General features: G+C 40.2%; 2 protein-coding genes across 4 annotated transcripts; both read right to left on the bottom strand.

Moving 5' to 3' along the window:
- Positions 1 to 766: 766 nt before the first annotated feature.
- Positions 767 to 9,463, bottom strand: trim25 (tripartite motif containing 25). 3 transcript variants are annotated; one of them, XM_068589262.1, is made up of 12 exons: positions 9,312 to 9,463; positions 8,360 to 8,980; positions 7,932 to 8,027; positions 7,543 to 7,776; positions 6,380 to 6,560; positions 5,920 to 5,985; positions 5,283 to 5,474; positions 5,084 to 5,104; positions 4,725 to 4,778; positions 4,329 to 4,466; positions 3,865 to 3,924; positions 767 to 3,775 (listed from the first exon to the last, which is right to left on the bottom strand). In XM_068589262.1, the coding sequence occupies exons 2-12, from the start codon at positions 8,954 to 8,956 to the stop codon at positions 3,225 to 3,227; spliced, it is 2,190 nt and encodes a 729-aa protein (XP_068445363.1). In that variant the 5' UTR covers positions 8,957 to 8,980; positions 9,312 to 9,463; the 3' UTR covers positions 767 to 3,224. The 3 variants fall into 3 exon arrangements, with proteins under 3 accessions (XP_068445363.1, XP_068445364.1, XP_068445365.1); XM_068589263.1 differs by having other exon boundaries at positions 6,392 to 6,560; XM_068589264.1 differs by lacking the exon at positions 5,084 to 5,104.
- Positions 9,464 to 10,765: 1,302 nt separating this feature from the next.
- rasal3 (RAS protein activator like 3) lies at positions 10,766 to 17,796 on the bottom strand. Its single transcript, XM_068589426.1, has 17 exons — positions 17,757 to 17,796; positions 17,080 to 17,147; positions 16,904 to 16,983; positions 16,274 to 16,403; positions 16,054 to 16,152; positions 15,292 to 15,966; positions 15,039 to 15,183; positions 14,802 to 14,946; positions 14,463 to 14,699; positions 14,159 to 14,360; positions 13,658 to 13,749; positions 13,439 to 13,552; positions 12,823 to 13,009; positions 12,476 to 12,586; positions 11,894 to 12,084; positions 11,490 to 11,574; positions 10,766 to 11,029 (listed from the first exon to the last, which is right to left on the bottom strand). Exons 1-17 carry the CDS (start codon positions 17,794 to 17,796, stop codon positions 10,922 to 10,924), a joined length of 2,709 nt encoding a protein of 902 aa, XP_068445527.1. The 3' UTR covers positions 10,766 to 10,921.
- Positions 17,797 to 24,027: the final 6,231 nt, after the last annotated feature.

The raw sequence follows: 24,027 nt of genomic DNA, 5'->3' as shown, positions 1-24,027 counted from the left end.
CTTTACATGTCTTCCGTGGTCTTTCTTTTGCCTTTTGGTGTTGATGAGCTTTCCAGGACATTCCTTTTTTTTATATAGGAATGTGCCAAACTCCTGCAAGCTTTGAGTAGTTTTTCATCCTTTTAATGGCCTCTTTCAATTGCATTGACACTTCTTTGGTCCTCATGCTGAGAGTTCCCTGGACCAGTTGCCAAATGCAAATTCAACATTTTTAATGTTCAAAAAAGGCATTTACTGTAATGTCATATTTTTGTTATGTCCATTGAATTAACTCTGAAAGTCTACAATTCAACCACAATATTGACTGCATCATTTCAAATCTGAGTAAACTCATGTAGTGGAAAATAAGAAACATTGTCTACATACTTATGGCCCTGACTGTATGTGTATATGTATGTATACATTTGTGTTTTTATTGCTGCGAGCACAGCTTGAACAGTATTGTGTTGCAATCAATCTCTTCTGCTAGGAAACATTTTTGAGACAAAGCTTTGAAGCGTGCAGGGCCAGAAACAGGCTGTGGAAGGAAAAAGGGAAAATACTAGGGAATCGTGAGCCTAAGGGGTCACTAGTTGAGGGTGATGAAAAGTAGCCAAGGAAATTTCAGAGGGTTGTTGGCAAGTTAGTTCTTGACCCAGATCTGAATGAGACACAAAGATGGGGGTTGATATGGATGTTGACATGAGACAGCTGAGACTGAACAGGACATTTCACAAACTGCTACTTCAATCTATTGAAAAATAAAAACACAAGACACATCTCTTAATTGGTTTAATACATATTAACTTAACAGTGTCGGGTACAACTGAAGACAACCACCACACATTATTAGACAAAAGTTGGTTTGAAGTGGGTACAATCCAATGTACTGGTACCATTGACAATAGTAGATGCAAAGAACAATTAACTTTATTTCAGTAAAGATCAGCTAAATCTGCAAGCCACTGGAGTCTGTGGATGATCTACCAATCATATTAAAAATAGAAAGTACAAGCAATTAAGTCACATGTTGAATGAAATAAACTTTAACTGCTTTACTTTTCTAAGCAAAGACGCTTGTTATGCTATTTAAGCTTGGTGGTAGGAGCAAACTAGTGTCACTCTTTGTGATATGGGAAATCTTTTGATAGTTTCACTAAGATACGCCATCCCCCACACTGCTGTGTGTTGATAGTGAAAACAGAAGATTTTACTATACAGGTTCTGTCAGTGATGCACCGCACCCAAATATTCTCATGGAACCTAAGAATAAAGGTCCGTATTTGAAGTGTATTGCCCAAAATGCCTTTTAGAGATCTTAAAACTTAACCAAGAGTAAACTGGTTAATTCAGGGCAGCAGCCAACATAACCAAACCGTTACCATGTTATCAGGAAGGGCCTTACGAACAACAGTGACGTGTGATCCCCTTGAATGTAGTGAGGTCAGTGGAACAAATACTTTACTCTTAATATTCTGAATGTTGTGTCGACTCTACTGGTTGACACCGAAACTGTTTGTCATTTGAAACCTTGTAGCAGCTACAAGATGAGCACGATTGTGGTGGAACGTCATCTTACAAGCCAGGGTAAACCTTTCATTGCCCAACAAATATCACTATGGGTCTATACATTCCACCACTTTACGAAAAGCCAACAGAGCAGACTGATGGCTTGTTATTTTAATGTGCCCGTAAAAGATGTAAAATTGTTTGACATTGTTTCTACGGGCACACCATGCAAGCATCACAGTCTATTCGACTTCTCATCAGCCAAAGGGTTGAGGAAGTGACGATATAGGATCAGTGGATGCAAATGATATATGTGCTTATCTTGACAAAGTTTCAGTATTTTGTCCCACCGGCTACACTCAAATAGCTGTAGAAAGAGCATTTCCATTCAAAACAATTTGGCCGGATGGTCAAAGCAGATGCCATTTTTTTGTGTACCATTGCGACTGCTGCATTGGTCTTACTTCCATAAACTGAACTAACTTATGGCTACTAAGGTGACGTTTTTCAGTAACGACTACAATGAGCGGTAACATTAAAGGAGCCAGAGTAAATGAGCTGGATTTAACATAATGCTTCGTTCATACACGCTTGTAACAACGTAGCACATTGTCATCACCGAAGACAACTTTGTTTAGCTCCTTTTCTGTAAGTAGTGTATCAATAAAGCATGGTGAAAATAGCTAGCTGTTGTAGTACTATTCTATTTCTATGAGTACACTGCACAGCCAATCACATCACAGCAACAAATCTATTTCTAGCCAATCACATGGCAGGCTTCTAGGAAGTTGCAACACTTGTTGACATGGTTAGTTAAGTATTTTTTGTTATCAAAAGTTGGATAGCTTGAGGGAATATAAGAAATATTTAAGGTGAGTGGAAATGAATTACATACTGATTTATGAACAAAACAATTGTGATAACCTTTTCACCACATCCCTCAGCCCTATAACTTTGAGAGCAACACTCCAAAAAAAAAAAAAAAAAACCCAAAACAATTTACATGCAGACTTCCTAATCACTGTACTGACATATGCTGGAGAGTGACATCATTAATTCACTTCTTTATCCAGTTAGTCACAATACAGGAGACGCACCAGCACACACACTGAAACAGTACGTGCACAGTGTGTGTTACGTATGCTCTGTTAGTCCCAGTACGAGGAAGTGGATTAAATCTTTTAGAATTTAAACCAATCAGCTTCATCAAATCAAGGCAACCGGCTGCAGGTGACAGTACACCTGCCTTCATTAGTTGCTCTTTGCATCAGTTACATTTATTAAAATGAAAAATAGTCAAAATGGGAAGATATTTTATCCTCTTCATCTTTTGCCATCAAACACATAATTAGGTCTGTATTCCATCTGCATGTAGTACACTTTATAAATACATTGTTTTTAAATTATTATGAAGTAATCAGGACATGTAAATGCATCTTAATCCCTTAACATGAGGTTTATAGACTGGACCACAAGAGACATATTGATTTTCCTGTGTTTTGAAAAGCCAGATTAATTTTTTGAATCCCATAGTTATGATATGCCATCAATTCTTGACAACCATTTCAGTTGCAATGCATAAAGCGTTGTATATAATGTCAGCAGCTAGTGTCTTGCTATGAAAAATAAAGACTGGGTATATAGGTATAACTAGCAAAGTATTTTTTTACATTATTAAGGAGCATTTCGACGACATAGTGCTGACTGTGTGTGTATGTATGTGCCTGCACATGCTATCAATGTGCATCTGCTCCGCATGCCTGCAGCTTGCACAAAGAAGCAGATGAGCCACTTGAGAAAATCCAGAAAGCTGGATACACAGCTTCAGCAAAGGGGAACACAAAGGAGTGGAAGGGATATGCCCGGTCTGCCACATTATAGAACGTAGCAGTACCCTCCTCACAATCCAACAGCACACCTATGCGCTTTGGATTGGGATTGACCAGCACGGTCTCACTGCTGTTATACCAAGCTGACAGCTTGACATTAAACCACTCGACACACCAGGACTGGGCGTTGCGGCCCAGTCGACTTGTGGGACCTTTGCGGTCAATGCTGCTGTAAGCCAAACCGATGCCAATGAAGTTGTTGCTGCTTAGTTTGACTTCCCAGTAGTGGCGTCCTCTCGAGAATCCCTTGGAGGCTAGCACCTGGGAGCAGACGGTGAAGCGTTCAGGGCAGTCAAAGTAGTTGGTCTGTTCATCTGACACAGATGCCTTGGTGAGGTTCTCACTCAGTGCAATGCGTTTGTGGGCCGTCTTTGGATCCAAAGTGAGTATCGTAGCATCTGGGAGGGACAGAAAAATAAAAATATTAAAATAAAAAAAACACATTGTTACTAACATAAGAGGACATCTGCTGCACACTTTCACTTACATTTCAGAAGGTTGGTTCTTTTTTCAGCTGATGTAATGTTTGGGGGAATGTCCGACGTTTCTAAAAAAAAAATTTTTAAAAAAGAATTTTTAAAAAAAAAAAAAAAAGAGAGAGACACACATCAAGTTCAGGAAAAAGGAGTAAAAGCTTTAAAAACAGTTTATACATTAAAGTCTGTACATGTCAAAAAAAAAGTCGTATGAAGCCCCTTGAATGAGCTGCATAAAGTCTGATAAATTGCCTCAAGTGATGTCACTTGAGTCAGTGCAAGTTGGGGCTGAAGACCACAGCTGTGGAAAAAACAAATCTGGGGTTGTAGAGTGTATTTTGGGTAACTTATGTGCCAGGTTATTATGTATAGACTAAAGAAGATGATATGGCTGGTTCTGAAGAGAACACACACACACACACACACACACACACACACACACACACGGAGTACTCCATTTAATGGATGGGTTTACCTGCTGTCTCTTTGGATTCAGCCGCAGGAGCACAGCCTTCGGGTTTGTCTTCGCAATCAAACTTCAAGAGGTCCTCAACTGAACCGGCTTGATTTATTTTCCCCATGTTGTCTTCTGTGGCTTGGGGAGGTTTTTGTTCTGATAAGATAAAAACATAGTACCTTTGTAATGTAGCTGCAATGATCATTTTGACAAGCTGCAATGAACATGCACATGTATTGCACATTATGTTTAAGGGGTTGATAATGTTTTGGTGATGCAAATTCGCTAATGTGTGTATATAGTGCAACCCCGATACCAATATCGGATTAGTTCCTTCTCTAGGAAGGCATTAGTTTGCGCTAGACATACCTAATAAACTGGCAATTGAGTGTGATAATAAATACAATTACTTACTTTTAGGTTTCTTCTTTATGGCAGATTTGGGTTGGGGACCTGGACAATGTGTGTCTGAGATAAAAGAAAATGGTAAAAAAAAAAAGCATCCTTTAATAACAGTCATGTCTAACATGGATTTCAGTGTTTTTTTTTACTAATATCATAAAGCATTTGTGTTGGACAGGTGAACATACCAGATGAAAAGCTAACAGGTAGAACCCCTTTATATTCTCCAGAGAACAGGTCACAGGATCATTATATTAGTCTTTTAATAAATTGTTAATGACTAAAAACAGTTACCAACCACCAAAACATTAATTTAAGGAATATTTTAAGATCAAATGGTTGCAGTTTGATTCCACCCTGAGCCAACTCACCAAGTATGCCAGTGTTGATATCTGCAACCAAATTGAACATTATTGGCTTCAGTATTTCTCAATGCATCTTGAACCGTAAAATGTCCCACTTACGAATGCACCTACACCAGCAGTAGAAGTGATGCAATCACAGTGCAGATTGGTATACTCTGTGTTGTTGTCAACCCATTGTGAGTATGATTGTATATTTGTATCTCACTTGTCTTATGTCCTCCCATAAATGGATGAGCAGGCATAAAGGAGCCCGGTGGATGCTGCCGTGGATGCCAGCCTGAATGTGCCTCCATGTAAGGCATACGAAATGGCTGAAATGATGGGTTGATGGGTGGACGACCTGGACTGTGAGACCTGGGCTGTCTTTTCTGCTTTGGAGGGTTGGTTACTTCTGAAACTGAGGTGAAAGAAGACATTTTGTCAATTCAATTTTGCCTCGGAGAGCTTTACAATCTGTACACATAAGACATCCCTGTCCAGTGACCTCACATCGGAGCAGGAAATACTCCACCCAAAAATAGAGAAAACCCTCACACAGGGAAGAAGCCGCCTGGAGAGCAACAGAGGAGGATCCCTCTCCCCGTATGGACAGAAGCAACAGATGTCATGTGTACAGAATTAATAACGTAACAACGTAACAGAGTTACAGCACATTCAATGAGTATGACAGAAATTATTCCTATAATAACTAGTAGGTATGGACCACGATCCATGTCAGATGTATGAAGGTATTTTATCAACTTAATACATTTTTTCTGTGACCTCAAAGTTGTGCAGACACGTGTGTGAATGTTTATCCTACATATGGGCAGATATTGTATTACAGGAAGAGATGAATATACCAGATTGTGGCTGAGATCCAGTACTTCCAGGACCTGCAGGTGCTGAGCCAGCAACTGCTTTTTTATCTGAAAAAGAAACGGGCTGCATTAATATACCACTTTACCTCTCATCCCATTCACGCTGAGTAAGTAGATTACAATGCGGATATATTTGGGTGTCTTGTTCCAAGGACATTTCAATACATGAATGGCAGGAAGCGCGAGAGAGCCAATTGTGAAACCTGTATTTAGTGAACAACCCGATCAACCTGCTGAGCCACAGCTGCCCTAGTAGCACACCCCCACAAAACACAGGGTTAATAAAGTCACCAATTGGTTTAATGGCCAGCATCTCCCACTACACAAACTCACCAGAAGCAACATTGTCAGTCTTAAGTTCTGTAACACAATTGGACATGATTGGATTCATTGTAATTTCATAATACATTTCCAAATGTATTAATCACCCACAAACATGTACCTGCACATTCACCTGATTTAAGTAGGAGTAGTCTGGCCTCAACGGGTTGTTTAAGGATATCTGTCAGATACTCCTTCAGTAGAGCAGAAAAGGCCTGTGCTGCTGTCACATTCTTGGAGTCCACGTTGATTCGAGGGGTAAAAGGTTCAAAGCCCACAGCTTGGGGCATGTTAAATGAAGCCTAATAATAGAGAAATTAATGGAACATAGTTTGGTTAAAAAAAAAAGAGAGATAAAGTGTATTTGTTGTTGACATAATACAAGGTACTGTAGTTTAAATATAATTGGAATAATAAAGTTGTCAGATTCCAGTGTGATGGTTGAAATCAACCACATCTGCCCAAATCGAGGAACACTCAACTTCTCCAAATTATTTAATGAAAAGACAGTGTTTGAACCTGAGAGTACAGAATATGTACACCAACACAAAAACAAGTTTAATGCTAAACCAAAACGACCAGCCGGGGCCAACGCTACAGAGGGAACTATTCCCTTTTACACTCAATTAGCTGCATTTAAAAAAATTTTTTTTTTAAACTGCATCTTCATGACAAGGTATTACAACATACATAACAATTCAGAATCTTCAGCCAACAGACAACACTTTCATGCAAACAAAAAACTAAGATTTAAATGATCTAACTTTAACTAAAAAAAAAAACACTCACTGAATGCATGACAAACACTTTACTATTTAAAAAGTCACTGTCTGAGGAGCCTTGTCAAGAATTCTCCTCACGAACCCTAAGTTTGTATCTGTCATGCAGGCAGCGTCATCAGTTATACAATTTACATTCAGTAGGCTGTTTAATTATCCTTAGAACCCAGAGTCTTCCCCCATATCAGGATGGTTTGACCCAACCTGGCACACGACAGAAAACGTGGAGGGACAAATTTCAAAATAAGTTAAAACCAGAGCCAGTAAAAAAAAAATGTTTAAAAAAAAAATAATCCACTGCATTAAAAAGTCCCTTCAAAAATAAAACTAGAATTAAAAAAAGAAATTAGGATTTTATTTTTTTGCCCAGGCAAAGGCCCGTAACCCACTTCAACCCTTTAACAAAGCAGGCTGTATCGAGTTATTTGGCCACTTTTGCATTTCTTACATTTAAAAATATAAAAAGTCAGCTTCCAAATTTTGTGCAGATTCACAGTATTCTCACCTGGAGGAAGGCCAGACTTTGGGACTGACTCAGCAGACTGTTGATCTCTTCTTTGGCTTTGCTGATATTGTTAACGTTGTCAGTGAACTTCTTTGCGAGACCCTTGAGTTTTGTCTGACCACCCTCCAGCTCGCGGTCCACTACATTCAGAGCTTCACGTTCCTCTCGTGCCAACAGATCCTGCATCTGCTGATACTCTGCTGACAAAGCCTTCTTCCTGTTGGCCGCCGAGTCCTTGGGACAATCAAGAGAGTCACAAGACAAGTGAACATAGGGCTTAGACAACAACCAAAAGAAAACCAACAACTTTGATTTATTTATACAAGCTTCTTCTTTTCTTTCAAGGTATGGTGTCATTGATGTGACTAACAGTTAATGGTAATGGTTACCTTTAGAGTGTTCTGTATGCCAGTCATTTGAAGTAAAACAGTCTCATTCTTCGTAAGCTTCCCATCGAGCAAATCCAATTTGCCCCTCAGGTCAGACTACAAACAGAACGAAGAGTCATTACATTTTACCCCAGACAGATACACACATCTCAAAAAGAAGCAGAATTCAATTTGCACAGAGTCTTGTCTTTCAAAGACCCATTATTATAATAGTAGTATATAAGTGTTAACGTCAGTTTAAAAAAAGAAAGAAAAAAGAACTGGGCGATTAGGCTCCCATAATGAAAACATTCTGGTGATGCTGTGCTCTGTGGAGGGGACTGCCTCTTTAAACTGGGAATAGACTGATCCGACTTTCACCAGTGTTGTCCAGTGATTAATAGGCTCAATTAAGATCTGTAAGCATAGACCAGATCCCCCACACACACCTCTATCAGGTTCCTCTGCTCCTCTGGGGATATGAAGGAGCAGCCCTTGTGCACCTGCTGGAGGCAGAGGCTGCAGATAGGACGGCTGTGTTGGCTGCAGAAATGCTCCATCAGCTTGTGGTGGTCCGGGCAGATCCGCTCCGACAGGTCGCCGAGGGGCTGACTCAGCTGGTGGAGCCTATAGATTGGGTTTTCCCGGTGAGGCCGCAGGTGCTCCTCGCAGAAAGAGACCATGCAGGTGAGGCAGGTCTGCGACGCTTCTGCCCGCATGCACGTATCGCAGCGTATGACGTCCTCCTTCTCGGCTTTGCTCTCCTCAACGATCAGGGTGGCCTCGCTCTTGCTCGTCCTCAAGTTGAAGGTCCGCACGACGCTGCTGAGCACCGTGTTTTTCTTCAGCTCCGGCTTGGTGGCGAAGTGGGTCCGACACTGGGGACAGCTGTACGAGTCCTTCCAGGTGGCGAGGAGGCAGTCCTGGCAGAAGTTGTGTCCGCAGGGGATGGTCACCGGACAGTCAAATGTACTCAGGCAGATGCTGCAGGTCAATTCATCCTCCAGACTGATCAGAGAAAACTGACTCGCGACCATGTCGGCCATGACGAAGAGTCAGAAACGCGGAAACTGCGCAGGGGGAGGAAACGAAACTTAACTTGTAGTGTTATTGAAAACGAAAGTTAGAGATTCTTGTTTCTATTAAATTTTAAAGTCGACGGATTTCTTCTAGTTTGGCGTATTATGTGAGCAAAAAACCGTTACATACAATCTGTCAGTGTATTAGTTATTAATACAGGCAGTCATACTTAAGACGAGGTTTGGACATTTAGCGCGACGTCGATTTCGGCAGTCAAATAAAACTTCATTTATCAAAATGGCGTATTAAAACATGAACAGTAGCTACACTCGGAAATTAAGATACACAAACAATACCGGCTATATGTTAATCTCCCAGTACCTTGAGTTCTCAGGTGTACAGTTCTGATCTTATACCTGCACAGATATTTCTTCAAACGGGGATGTAACTCTCCGTTTTGGCCGCTGGTTCACACGCTCGCGGAGTTTTAGGTCCCTGTAGTGGATACTTTAGAGGACGCTCTTTCCGGAAACTTTGTCACTTTGTGGACATACAACACAGAACGGGGCGTGAATAAAACCCGTATGATATGGCATCACTCCAATTCGCGCATGCTCAGTGTTGCTTTGTAATGAACGCGTGGCAGAAACAATAATGAAGATACTTCCTCACAATCAAAAGACATAATATAGTATCTTTATAAATAGGTCATGTCCAATTATTCACATATGTATTGTAACAATTACTGTAGTATCTTAACCTGCTATAACCGGTTGTATGGACCCAAATGCAACACTTCCAGGGATCTTTGTATCTTTGAACCTTGTATTTCAAACTTCTGGAAAGCGCAGGCAGAGTTTAACAGAGGCTGGTGAGTTTACCAGGAGTCAGGCTAGCGGGTTGACCGGGCACAGGCAGGGTCGGTGACAGGCGCTCAGTCCGTGAGAGAGATAGTGGTGACGAGGCGGAAGGAGTCTATATATAGGGGCTTGATTGAGGTAAGTGAACAGGTGAAATGAGTTAGACTGATGAGGACGGAGTGACTGACAAGTAGAGTGAGTTAGGGACCCGAGGTGTATTTAAGTAGTTATATGACCCCCAAATGAGTTGTAATACTTGTGTTATTTATATCTTTTTTTTCATGGTTTGGCAAGTTGAAGCAGATTAAACCTAAATAACCTCCAAGGGACTGTATAACACTTGATGAACACCCGTCACAATTACATGATAATGGAAAAGCTACACATGAAGGCCGACTCAGTAATGCCACGTAATGCCAAATACCTACCTAAAGTTTGCTAACATGAGCTAACTTCAGCCATCGTCAGCAAATCTTAGAATGAAAGGTGTTTGAGTCCAGTTTGAGAATTCATCCACCCAACCAATCAAGAATATTGACAGAAAACTCCACTATTATCTATGGTCTGGCTGAGGTAAGGGAAACAACTAAATTGTAAAGCTTACTGTAAGCTACAGCTTTTGTACACCTAGGATGTGCTGGCGTCCTTTATGTCTAGTACATAACATAACATGTTTGATAGCTGGTTAACTTGGACTGTCACTGCAGTACAGCATATAATAGGTATATTACCTGTCTCAAATTGGACAAATCCACACAGATTTGCTCACTGCTTATTTTCTCATTCATTCAAGAGCAGCAGGGAACCCAGCTCGAGGAGCAGTTGTGTATGTATGCGTGTGTGTGTGTGTGTGTGTGTGTGTGTGTGTGTGTGTGTGCGTGTGTGCGCACACAGAGAATTCTCTGAGAGAAACACTTCAGTATTTTGTTTATTTATCAGAAAAGTTTACAAGTCACACATCACAGGTGGGATACAGTGAAAGCTGAAATGCAGACAAATTGTGTAGGTTTCACGTTCACCTCAGTCAGAGTTTGCCCACTGAAATACATTCTAAATATATTCATAAAATAAAGATACAAGTGATCAAGAAACCTGTGACTTCAGGAAGTGACACAATATTACTGTCAGAGTTTAGTTGCTTTTGATGTGTGGCTGTTCGGGATGCTGTGTGATCTGGCCACTGTTGTTGGCCTCATTGAGCTGGTGAAAGTCCTTCAGCAGGTCTGCAAGCTGCTCTTCCTGTGAGCACATAGAAAACAGACGTACATTTGTATTCATCCGGTCACTCATAAATGCAATTCAGCCACCGACAAAGAAGGTGTTTCTCCCCACAATACTTAACATTATGGAATAGATGCATTGAATGTGAACTGATAACAGGGCATAAAAAGGGCCGCAAACACACTCAGTGTCAAATGTATTTAATTAAAGAACTCCATATTCTAATTTAATCACACAAGTAGTGCAAATATTCTGCTAAAAACACTTGAATGAATGTTTTTCCACTACAGAATTTAAGAAATCAAACTCAGTAGTTCAAAGTGACCCTGTGTTTAGCGATGAACTATACACTACTGTGTGTTATAGTTAGTTTAAAGTGCATTGCATTTTAGACTGACATGAACAGGATGAACAAATAAAAAGTGAATTTTGAGATGAACTCATGAAGCTTGATAATCAGCTTTTTACACCTTCTTACCAGCACGTTCATTCTCTCGGCTGCTGCAATAGCAACACTTAGCTTCCTCTCATCTTCCTCCCTCTCCTCCTCAATCACACCAAGCCTGTGACAGATAGAAGTTGTTTAAATTGACAAGAACACCAACATTTTATGAAACCATCTATTTATTAACTCATAAGTAATATCAGTTAGAAAGCCAAGCCGACAATCTTCTACACCCAATCCAATATCAGTATTAACATCGTAATTTATCTTTATAAGACTAATTGAAGTTATAAAATGTAGAATACAGTGTATGCATAAATAAACACACAAAATGCAAGCAAAATTAAACATATTTCTAACTTTTTTTTATTCAAAACAACTGGAAAACCTGCTGACAAATGTACCATGCACATTACTTTCAAGCTCGATCGTTTTACCTGAAGGTGGCGCTGGCGAGCTGCTCTTCTCGTACAGCCAGCTGATTCTGGATCTCGGTCACTTCAGCCTGCAGCATTGCATTCTGGTCCTGGCTTTGGATAATGAAGTCCTCCAGGCGCTTTGCCATGTCCAGCTCACGCTCTGTCACCTGCTCTATCCCCAGACGGAGCTCTGATAGCTCTTGAGCATGCTGGGATGCAAAAGACAATTTGACATTTCATGAAATTCCATTCCATTAACTATACCTGCTTGTCCTTTACAGCGCCATGGGGGCCGATCACAGCTGACATCGGGTGAGCGGTGGGATACAAAATGGACAGATCGCCAGTCAATCACAGGGCCGACAGCCACTTATGCTCACATTCACTTATACAGGCAATATAGAATCACCAATTAACCTAAGATGCATGTTTGTGGAGCACCTGCAGAAAACTTACTTGGAGAACATACAAACTCCCCAAAGAAGGGCCAGATCAGACCAGCAGGTTCCTGACCCTGCGCATTTTATTAAATGTAATAATGAGATTGTACACTATACAGCCATAATGATTTCCCTATAGTGGGTATCAGGGTTGACATACCCTATCAAGCAAGTTGAACTGCTCATTCTCAGACTTCATCTCACTGCACTCTCGGTTGTGGCTGACTTTGATCCACGGAACTGGTGCACGTGCACGTTTGATACTGCCATTCTGAAACAAGAGCAGAGATAGTCTACTTTATTCCTTCTAATTCACACATTGACACACTATCTCAGTGCCTACACACATGCCAAGATTATGGTGATTATTATTGATTTAAAATGCAATATTTCAAAATAGTCAATTTGGAAATTGTGGGATAATTCTAGCAGCCCTTTTACCTGTGGCATGAGCACATGACCTGCCACAATAGCCAAAATAGGCCCTCAGTTCCTCTTTGTACTCACAGTATTTGGTGATGAAATAAGTGGTTGGTTTGTGTCCATCTTTTGCTCATTGTCAGCTATCGGCAGAGTTTCAGAGCTTGTCTGCCTCTTCAAGGTATGTTTTGTCTGACCAGGACGTCTGTGTGGAGCACTCTGAGTTCTGGTGACTGGCTTCCTCGCTCTCATACTCATCCGAGTCTTGCCATCCCTGTTTAAGTAATACATTAATAAATATATTAGTAAGTACCTTACATCAAATGATGGCATTTGGAAAATCTCAAATCATTTTAGCAGGTTAAGCCATCCTACATCTGTACTATACATGTGTATGTATATTTCCATACCCCAAATTGATCAAAGGATGTCAGTCACCATTGGCTACTAATAATATGACAGAAGCCTTTTATTTCCCACACACTTATTGCAGTAAACATAGTGAAATTATACTTATTTTTTAACATGGTGCATATGATATTCTCAAGGTTTAACAGTCTGGTTTGGGATAAAAAACATACAATTAAAAATATGAAACACTTATATTTGCATCCACGGTGAGGGGGCAGTCAGGAATGGCCTTCATGGTTTTGACATCTTAAAAGCAATATTGGCTGAGCCCAGTAACATACAACTATCGTACCCGTCTCGTAGGCTTTTGGAGTCCACAGGAAGCTGCTGGAGGGATGGCTGGTGAGGGCTATACTTGGCCAAGTCTTTGGGAGGAACGTACATAGGTTTGGCTTGTCCCATTTGGCTGCAAGAAAAAGTCAGCTGAGTAACATGTAACAACACAATATTTAAGTTCCTATTACATTGGAAGTTGATGAGAAGTCCAATTTGATGTAGGCCTTCAACATACCTGCTAATTATTATCCGATGTGCTTCTGGGCCATGTGACTCTGTAATCTGGTTAAGAATTGAAGGCAGAGGGTCCAGCTTTTCAATTGTGTCCTGCAAGAGAAGCAAGCTGCATGTTGGGCCCCATTTAGTATACTCTTTAAACATTCAGTGTAAGTACCTTGGTGCTCTGTTTTAATAAGAAAAATACTATTGAAGTAAGCTGTACATGAAAACATCAAATCAAGATGTAGTCAATTATACCTGACTGTCTGGAGCTAGTCTTCAGATCAAAATGAAATACAAATATCCCGCTCTTTATCCAAATAGTATCTGTCTACAGATCACATTTTTAGTATCACGTTGTAAATTAGCCTTTTAAGGAGACAATTGGAGACATGTTCTGTTCGGCGTCTAATACGCAAGCTTGAAGTCCATGTTAAATGAAATGTTAAATACTGCAAGAGTTACAGAAACCTTTGCAACTAACAACCAAACTGTACTTGTGTGTGTTCTGTCCTACCTGGTCCCTCTGATAGATGATGTCTACCAGAAGGCCATGGAGCACAGCCAAGCGTAGAGGCAGATCCACATAGCCATCGAAGGAAGACATTGTGATTTCTGTGTCTGGATTTGACACTGTATGTAGAAAACCTCTCATTCCCTCCCAGTGCTGCTGCAAGAAATCGTTCATAAAGAGCATGTACTCCTCCTTCTCTCCAAACCTGAATCAGCACAAAAGGTTTAATTTACTTTAAGCCACATAAGGTAAACTAAGTAGATTATTCATTCTCATTAGATTTTGTAGCAGATGAGAAGCCACTCACAGGGTAAAGTTGGCCAGATTCTGGATGACTTTGGCAGTTAAGGTGAGCGTACGAAGAGTGTTTGGCTCTGGATAAGGCTGCATCAGGCCAAAAAGAGAAGGACTGAGGATTGCAGGGCATAAGAATCGAAGGAAAAGAGAAGCAGAGATGAGACGCTGGCCAATCTCTGGTCTGCTCTGGTCTTCACATAGCTCCACCCAGCTGGAAAATATCTTGTTTAACTCTTCAGGAAAGGGTCTGGAGGCAAGAAACATATCAAGTATTAGCATTGTGAATTGGACTAAACATTTAAACATTTGTTATTCTCGTCTTTTTTTATGTTGAGTTCTCTTCTCTCACCCATGAGTCTCAATAATCTTCTTCACCACCTCCTCGCAAGCTTCCATGAGGTGCTTCTGGTTGTTTGACAAATCAGAGGCAACGCATTTCAGAGGGTCAACTTCACAGTTCTCCACCGAGGTGTAAAGACGGGTTATGAAGTCCCCTGCAATGAGAAGAAAGTGCAGAGTTTGATGACTACAAAGCACTGATCAATACCAATTACAAGAAGCCACATTTATCACTGAGCTTCCCTACCTAATGTAACAATGAGGTACTTTTGGCCAACCAGCTTCATGTATTCATCTATGGCTTTAGTGGCCAATGTGTTCTCTCTGAAGATCAATGCCTCCTTCTCTCCAAGACGCTCAACCTCTGCACTGCCCAGATCAAGGAGGAATTCCTGAAGCACACATTTAGATTAGAAAACAAATATCTGATTATTGCTTTTCGTATTTTTAAAATCGAATTTGGTGCAGTTAGCTTATATGCATTTTTTTTGAGACTCCACCTTGGCTTTGCCAATGCTCTGCAGTACATGAACCAGAGCTCCTGCCAGCTCTTCTTTCTCCTTCACATTCAGAAGTGGCTCCAGGTTTCTGCACATTTCCACATAATCCACTGTTACATACTCAGCAAACTCTTTGTATTTCTCCATGGGCAGCACTTTCAAATTCTGAAAACGGGCCTTGATGCGGAGTGAAGCCTGTGGACCCAGCAGTTCTTTGCTCCCCACTGTGCTTGAGGCCTTGTATGGTGTAATGGGATACCACTTCTCCTGATAGGTTCTCCCTTTTATGTCAGCCAAAGGTATGGCCACACTACCGAGTGGGTGCAGGCTGGACTCATCTCTCGAGTGACGCTTTTTCTTAGGGTCTTCTTCTCGGAAGAGGTGCAGGGTAATTTGGGAGACACACGGCAGGTTGTCTAGCTCAAAGAATTCACCCCAGAATAACTGACACCCTCCAGCTACACTTCCACTGGCCCCCAAGCCTCCTGAAGACCCAGTGAAGTTGTCCCCTGCCAGGCTTGAGCGGTTGGATGGCTTGCCGACAGCTCGGCTGCTGGTGCGGGCAAACAGGGTCCCGTCCAGGTGTACCTCGCAGTAATAACTTCGTTTGGGTGGCAGATCCTTAACTTCATTTACCCACAGACTCAGGGAATTCTCTGTGCGCTCAATGTTATCCTGTGAACAGAAATGCATTGAGTTCCTTCTATTAGGGTTTTGATTTAGCTTTATACATTGTATTGGAATAAATGGCTAATGGCTAACCTTGTTGGGCTGGGCAGCCCTTCTCAGGTCTTCAATCCAACGATCACGTTCGGCAGCTGAAGAGCATCCAAAGCAGTGGGTGTTCTCAGAGTTTATCACCTGCATTGAAACCAACCGAAAGTGTTAGCCTTATTGGGATGAAAAAGTGTATTTTTTCAATGGAGGGCACTGTATGATGCTCCTTGAGTAGCCAGTATCTTAGACAGAAGTCAAAGTGTACCTCAAAGCAGTACTTCTCCCCCAAAATGGAGCTGTGGACCGGCCTGATGACAGTGCTGGTGTCTGCACTCAGATCTAGACTCCCCAATGCACTGACCGGAATTGACACAGACTCCCGGGAACCATAGTGTCTGAGACATAATCAGAGATGAATAAGTCAGTTAAAATAGAAATAGTAAAAATGTAAAGTGTAAAATAGCATTATTTTTCAAGGGTAATACAGTTTACTTTCACCTTTTACCGCCCATTGTTAGTACATATTGGACTTTACCTCTCTTTCTAGAACTTTCACAGAGATATGTAGGTATTATAAAAGGTTACATACATATGGAGTGAAATACATTCGTCCCTAACGGTTGTAGCCTACTGACAGGTCAACATAATACCTATACATCAGCATGTTAAGATGCTAAAATTTGCAATTAGCTCTGCGGCTGTTGAGTTTATACATAGATCCTCTAAAAGGACAATGACAAGGGTAACAGTTACTAAACTTTTAAATTATAGATGTAAACAAACCGGAAATCAAGACTTTGAGTACAGAGCCAACAGAACAAAGAATGTTTGAATATCCAAGCATACTTGTGGACTGCATTTTCTTTGCATTCATACATTTTTCAGTGTACTTTACCTGCTTCCTTTGCTTAGTCCTTTAATTTGGGTGTTGCTGTTCCTCTTGGCCCTGTTCTCGAGACGTCTCTTGATCAGTGCCTAAGGCAAAGAAGGGAAGTATGGTGTATCAGGGCAATTATGTATTATGTCAACAGGAAATGCAGGGGTAGTAGTTAGCGGTAGTAGTGCACTCACCCTCACACCGCCATCTTGATTCTTTGGTCGAGAACCAACTGGTGGCCCCACATGGTCAGGACTACATTCTGAGTATCAGGAAGAAATTAACTCTTTGATATTGACAATGAAGTGAGAAGGTAATTTATGTCAATATGTTTCAATATTCTTAGTAATGTGTGTTAGTTTAACTAAAGGCAATTATACATGTAGAACTATAAATTCTTTCTTTTTCATGTTTGTCGTCAATCTAGCGTTTGATCTGAATCATTTCAAGGCCTCATACATAAAAAAAAATGTAGTTTGGTTGAAATCACTCTAAAAGTTCTGTTGCCATTGCTCCAATCCAAAGCCAGCACTTATTTCTGCACTTCCACTGAAGAAAGACTAAACTCTCAAACCATCAGTTAAAACCGTAATATTAGCAAATAACTTCAGATTCGACCATACAGGATATGCCCTGCAGCGATCGAAGTAAACTTTACTAATTTTATATACTTTACTAGAAGACATTATTAAAAATCATTAAATACTTTGCAAAGGATGAAATTTGAAAATCACATTCTGCCATGAATTCTCTTGATTTTTATCTTTGGTATAAATGTTTAAACCCTTCAGTTGTGAATTAAACAATTTTTTTTAAAGATCAAAGATGTGAATACAAGAGTTTAAAATATAGAGTACCAATTTTTCCTTACCGAAAGCCCCACCACAAACAAACCAGCGTCTAAATCCCATCATTTAGTCCGGAGTTGTTCCACAGTCTTGTTACTTTGATCTCAAGTGGTGCTGGTCTTTTTTAACAGTCCATTAACATCGACCATCTCGCTTTATCATTATGATGATGGTGACACCGAGCCGACCAGCCAAAAACATAACAGGATCCGTCACTTCCACAGTGCAGCTTCTTCATAAGCAAAACACCTTGAATGGAAGCAGATATTGACTACGCCCTTACTCTCTAGCTTTTATTTGAACGTCGGAACACCCAGGCGAGATGTTATCTTCCCGAAAAAAACGTAGGGGAAGTAATTTGTCAGTCACTCGCACGCATAAACATTCAGCCATTTCCTCTGTGACTGTCTGCACTATCATACAAAGTGTTGCTGTGATGTCATTAGCTGTTATGGTGGTCATACATGTCCAAATGTTCTATGTTTTAGCGTTGTGTCGTTTGTTCTTCATTGTGTGTGGGTGGTATATTAACCTGCATCAATATCTACGAGGTTCTCCATGCTGGGGTTGGACATGTTTCGAGTCCACATCATTGGCTGAGAAAGACACACACACACACACACACACACACACACACACACACACACACACACACACACACACACACACACACACACACATTTTATCGCTGTACAAGAATTGAACTTATAGCACTTGACATAATGAATTTTGGTGAACTGTGGGGAGTTAGTGGGTTGCGTGTACGTATGTGTTGATACCTCTTCCTCTGGAGAAATTAGAATTTGTCCATCTTCAAGCATACAGTTGCTAATGTCCCACAAGGGCAGCTCCTGATGTGGAACCCATTGTAGTCTTGGGAGTTCAGCGGGTCCAACCTCGTCCAAATCTGCCACACAAACAGATGTGGACACACAAACACATTGATATTTTTCACTGTGCAACATATAGAGAATTGCGTTGAACTCTACGTTGAACTCTGGAGAAGCAACAATTTAATAAATGATACATGTAAATAGTGCATGAACATAATTACAGGCACACGCTGATCTTTATGGCATGATGGCACTTATCTCCCACAGGACTTGGCCACTCCCATTTGTGGAGTTGCCAGCGTCACTGATGCTATCGCTCTCTTTTCATGACACACCAGGATGAGCTATGCACATCCTGTGGTGCTTCTGTAGTTTTCCCTTGGTGTAAACATCCTTCAACATGTATTTGCCTTATTTGAGATTTAAATGTTTAATAAGATTAATTTCCATGACTCTATACTAGTTTTTCTTTTTATAAAACCATCTATAAATTGAAAATAAACTCCTTGTTTATCAATCTTTATAATCTAGATGAAATCTCTTTTACAGTTGGATAATTCATTGTTGACCATTCTTTGTGTTGCCAACGTTTGTTATTGTTGATGTGGTCCTAGTCAGCCAAGACCCATAAATGTAGAAGACCACGCTGCTGGAGACCAAGGCCGTATTGCTGGGCCCACTGGAGTGAAGGGAGGCACAGCAGAGGCAGAACTAGGACTGCGAGGGGCAAACTGTCAGACCCAGTTGCAGTAAAGTTTCCTTAAGGGACTTTGGGGTTTGGAAACACTCCCACTTTCGTCCACATGAACTGCCAAAACCAACACAAAATTAAAGTTTCTTCTAGTAGCTTTAATGTTTTTTTTTCTTTAAAAAAGGAATTAACGCACCTAAGTGACACACAGTGTAACTGGATAAATATCTGATTACATTTTACACAGCGATGTCCTTCTCAGAATCTAAATGCTAAAACCTGTAATGCTTTAGGTTTGAGTTCCTTCCCAGCAGAGCGGAAGTTTCCTGTTAGAGTGGTTTGTAAATGTTGGTTAGTATTGGTTTGCTGCTATTCAGTTACAGCTATGTCTCTGTCATTTATAAGCAGTTTTGACCTTTTTTGGAAAGTGAACATTTTGGTCTTGCATGTTCACCTTGAAGATCTGCCAGAACTGATGAAGAAAATCTGGGTTCAGCTAGTCTAATGGCTTTAGTCTTTTTTCAGTCAGGGGGAAACTTTCCAGATAATTTGCATGAACTGACATTTGATTTCTGTGTTTAAAAAACAACAGTTGTGTTTACCACTGATTGTGACATCCCATTTTTCGTATGTCTATAAATATTTGTAGAGAATAGTGGTATATATTTTTGAGATTACCACAGATGCAGCTCATTATGTATAGTTGATAATCACTGTTTAATTTGATGAGGTGTTATCAAACACAGTTTACATAATACACTTTAGCATATTTGATTGAGCTGCTGGTAATTGTTGTTTATGATACCAATGATGTTGCAACCCAGTAATGTCTGGTAGTTTTGAATTATTTTGCTAATATCCTTTAATTTTTTTTTTTTTAGATCTGCTCTTTTGCATGAAATGTTTAAGTTTTTAAAAGAGATTTTCCAATTAAGTTTTACATGTATCTTCAATTTGAATGTACGCCTGGCTTTTATTGGTTGATAAATAACTTCCGGCATCTCAGAATTTAACCCAAAGTCTCTTCAATTCATTGCAACTAGTTTTGTAGATATTGTAATACTTATCATATATAATACATTATATCATAGACAATTATCTTTAATTTGTATACTGTTCTGTTCCTTGTTAAGGTTGTCTTCGTTTAGGTTTGTCAGCTGTGTTATTAAGTTGGGTTTTATTACTGAGTTTGTCTAATATGGCACCAGATGTTGAAACACTCTAACAGTATAACAGCCATATGTATAATGTGTCATTATGAAGAAACGCACACAGTAACATAAAATTTTGCTTTAAAACCACATGAGGTGCCATTTTTCAATGTTAAACAATTATCCAGAGATTCAAATTTTACCACAATTTGATGTATTTACCAAAAGTAATCATTCCAACCACAGTGGTGCTCTCAAACATGAAATTGGAAGACTGAGCAATAAAGTTGATATCGTTTGACTATACTTGGGTTACCTTGCAGTAATGCTGGGGTGCTGCTCCGACTCTGCAGCCGGGGCCTTTTAAGCTTCTGGGACACGGACCTCAGGTACTTTTTTAGGAGCGCCCCTCCGCCTCCTCTCTGTGAAGGGTCTGTGGAGGAGACCCCGGGGGTCTCTGCAGCAGCTGACGATGATGCTGCATGGGTTGAGCTGGCAGAGCTGGAAGAAGGAGACAGGGCTGCAAATAGTGACCCGGGCGGCTCGGACAGGGCCCTTCTGAAGGGGTTCTTTCTGGCGCCTTTATCTGGCTTGACTCCCTCGCCACCTTTCCCACTGGATGAATGTTTGTCTCCAGGGTCCTCGCTCAGGGCCTTGCGCCAATTCTGCATCTTGCTCCACTTGTTGGTGGAGGCCTTCTGACTCTTATCGATTGTAGATGTGGAAGAAGTTGCTCCTGCTTCTCCATCTTCTTTCAAGTCATTGAGTTGACTCTTGGACCCGGTTTGCCACTTGTACTTGTTGAGGGGGTCTTTGGTATCAGAGGTTTGTCCTTGAGGCGGCTCCACAGATGATTCCTTTTCTCTTTCTGGTGATTCCTGTTCCTTCAATGGTTGTTGAGCTGCAGGCTCTAAATCTTTCTCCTCAGTGCCCATTTCTCGATTTTTAGAGTGTATGACTAAAGTTTTGTCTCTCCTTTCAAGGATGCGTGAATAAAAATTGGAATTAAAATGCCTTCACAGGAGACCTCACCTTCTAATTCACTGCTATCTTTAAGACTGTTCTGAGTGCTAAGGATGTCAAAGTAGTTGATGCCTTCAATTGTTCCGTCTCTCTGCTTCTCTCGTTTCCTGTCTTGCTAAATGTTATCCGGTAGCAACATGCAACTAGCTGCTCTGTCTGACGTTGCTTTGCTGCTGCGCCTCTCACTCACAGGGCGCTTGCTTCCTCGTGAAATGCCACAGAGAAATTATTTTTTTCTGTGCTTTGTTTTTACCGAATACTTCCCTTCTTTCTCACTTCCTGTTCTGCTTTTGTCTCAGGTATTTCTCCTAATCGAACTCTCTCTGACTCTCTCTTAAATAAACACATGACCCAGGATGTCTTGAAGAAATTAAGAAAGTAATGCAGATATCATTCAAAGTATGATTTGATATATAGTTCAGCCCCAACTCCACCACAAAGGAAACCTGCTCGTCTGTTTCTTCTTGAGTCATTGAGTAAGTCCCACTATGAGTATACAAAGAAGTTTTACATTCTTCCTTCAAATGATAGTGGATGCAACTTCATCTCCAACCCATACTCTGTTTTCTATTGTTCATGAAAACCTACCAAGATAATTATTCATAAACACTTTTAAAAAATAATAAATTACAACATTTCTCTTGTCTAAACTCCAACATTTCACTTGTCTAATAAATATTCATTGTACACGTAAACGTCTAGAACACCAATACCACAACCAATAATCATACTCATTCCATAATCAATGAGTGTATTAGTAAAATAGTGAAACTTGATCCACTTGTTAGACACCTGTGGGTGGGTATATGGACTGTTGACTGTTAAGATCAGTTTCCTGTCAAATCGAGACTGCGCTTCCTGCTGAGATCGGCTTGTGAGACTCTAAAAACCACTTCCGGCCCTCGTGCTGCTCTCTGCTCGTAACACCTGCAGGACATGTTTCTGTGCCCCATCGATGTCAGCTGCCTGATGGGTTGAATATAAGTGGACAGCAAGTTACCGATACCACTGCAGCACTCTATTGTATGTAATATGAACACATAAATAAAGACTATTAACTGATTTACAACAGCTTTTTGTGCCAAATCTGGTTCAATCTCTAACTTACTCCAAAAGAAACTTCAAAGGAAACTCTTTATATATTTGTTTAATCTCATTTAAAATATCAGTTGTAGACAGTAACTTGAAGTTACATTTGTTTCTTGTTGTATTCAGGCTCTCTGGTGGCTGTGTGCTGGTACTGATAGTGATATTGAAATTACATTGAAGATGTGCATCTTGATCTGCAATGATTATTCAATGAATCGATCCTCAACAGAAAGTTAATTGCCAAACGTTTGCTGGTTCCAGTTTCTTCAATGTGAGAACTTGATGCTGTTCTTTGTGGTAAATTATTGTAAATGTAAGGCCTTTGGATTTATGGCCCGTTACACAAACAAAACATGTCATTATGCCTCCTGAATTGCAATGTGTTGTAACTGCAGCGATTGCACAGCAGAGTGCGCTGCATATCATTGTCTGCAATTTAGTGATCCATTTGACACGTTACTGTAATATTTATTATCCAAATCTGCACTACTAATTCGACAAAAAAAAAAGCATCCACATACCGTTTTTGTTGGAAAATGTTTTTTGTAACAAATCTTTTGATACCCTTTCCATAGGCCCCAAACTTTTTCCAACATACACAAGGACTTCCAGAAGGAGAGAGAGCAGAAATAGATCCCACACCACTTGATAATATGTAAGGGTTATTCTCCTGTATGTCTGCTTTTATTGGACTTTGAGAGTACAGGTATGAAATAACAACACAAGGAAGGAGAATGAAGATGCGAGGAATGAAGATATGAACCTGGGCTATAGCATAATATTTGCATTGATGATGTATGTGATCTGTTTTCTCTTAAATCCACCTTTGTAGAACCACTAAACAGCAAACAACATGACTCTCTGCAATGCCTTTGATTTAATCTGGGTCAAAGTTCTGATATTTGCTGGCACATCCTGTTTTCATGGAAATTGTATGAATTAATTGCCACGGATCATATTCTCTATTAATAAAATGTACTGCCAGACCATAATATAACATTTAATGCAACATTTGAAAGCATTTGCCGTTGTTTTAACGTCTGGTATGTTGGCATGCCTCAGTGTGCTGACTCAACTCGCTGCCCAGTAATGCTATCATGCACCGCCGTCACTAAACAGTCACATCCTAATATAGTTAGGATGTGACTGTACTTAACTACACATATTTTGGTAGCACTTTATAATACTTTTTAGCATTAGTAAAACATGAATAAACACTGAATTCATCATTTATAAAGCATTATTCCAACATGAACACTGCTTAATAACTCATTACTATTCAATTGATAAACACAGTTTACATGTTTTATTCTTGATTAATAAGATTGGGTTGTCATACTTTATAAATGATGGATTCCCCATTTGTAAATGAAGTATTAATAATTTTTTGTACAAAACGTCTAGATGAAAAACACCAAAAAATTGTTTTCATGTAACTCTAAATATTTATGTCTTTGGTTGGCTGAACCACTTTGATGGGTTTGTGTTCTTCCACTTAATTTCAGTT

The sequence above is a fragment of the Clinocottus analis genome, unplaced genomic scaffold (assembly GCF_023055335.1).
Source record: "Clinocottus analis isolate CAN_PGR_092001 unplaced genomic scaffold, fCliAna1.0.p SCAF_22, whole genome shotgun sequence".
NCBI classification, from domain to species: Eukaryota; Metazoa; Chordata; class Actinopteri; order Perciformes; family Cottidae; genus Clinocottus; species Clinocottus analis.
This window is presented reverse-complemented; position numbering and strand designations above follow the sequence as displayed.

Coding starts and splice junctions, on each gene's coding strand:
- trim25 (XM_068589262.1), bottom strand. CDS start 8,956: ATGGCCGACATGGTCGCGAGTCAGTTTTCTCTGATCAGTCTGGAGGAT. Junction 7,777..7,931: donor GCATACAGAACACTCTAAAG/GTAACCATTACC, acceptor GATTGTCCCAAG/GACTCGGCGGCCAACAGGAA. Junction 5,475..5,919: donor TGGATCTCAGCCACAATCTG/GTATATTCATCT, acceptor CTTTCACCTCAG/TTTCAGAAGTAACCAACCCT.
- rasal3 (XM_068589426.1), bottom strand. CDS start 17,796: ATGGGATTTAGACGCTGGTTTGTTTGTGGTGGGGCTTTCG. Junction 14,700..14,801: donor AAGATTATTGAGACTCATGG/GTGAGAGAAGAG, acceptor TCTTGCCTCCAG/ACCCTTTCCTGAAGAGTTAA. Junction 13,750..14,158: donor TCATCTATCAGAGGGACCAG/GTAGGACAGAAC, acceptor CTTCTCTTGCAG/GACACAATTGAAAAGCTGGA.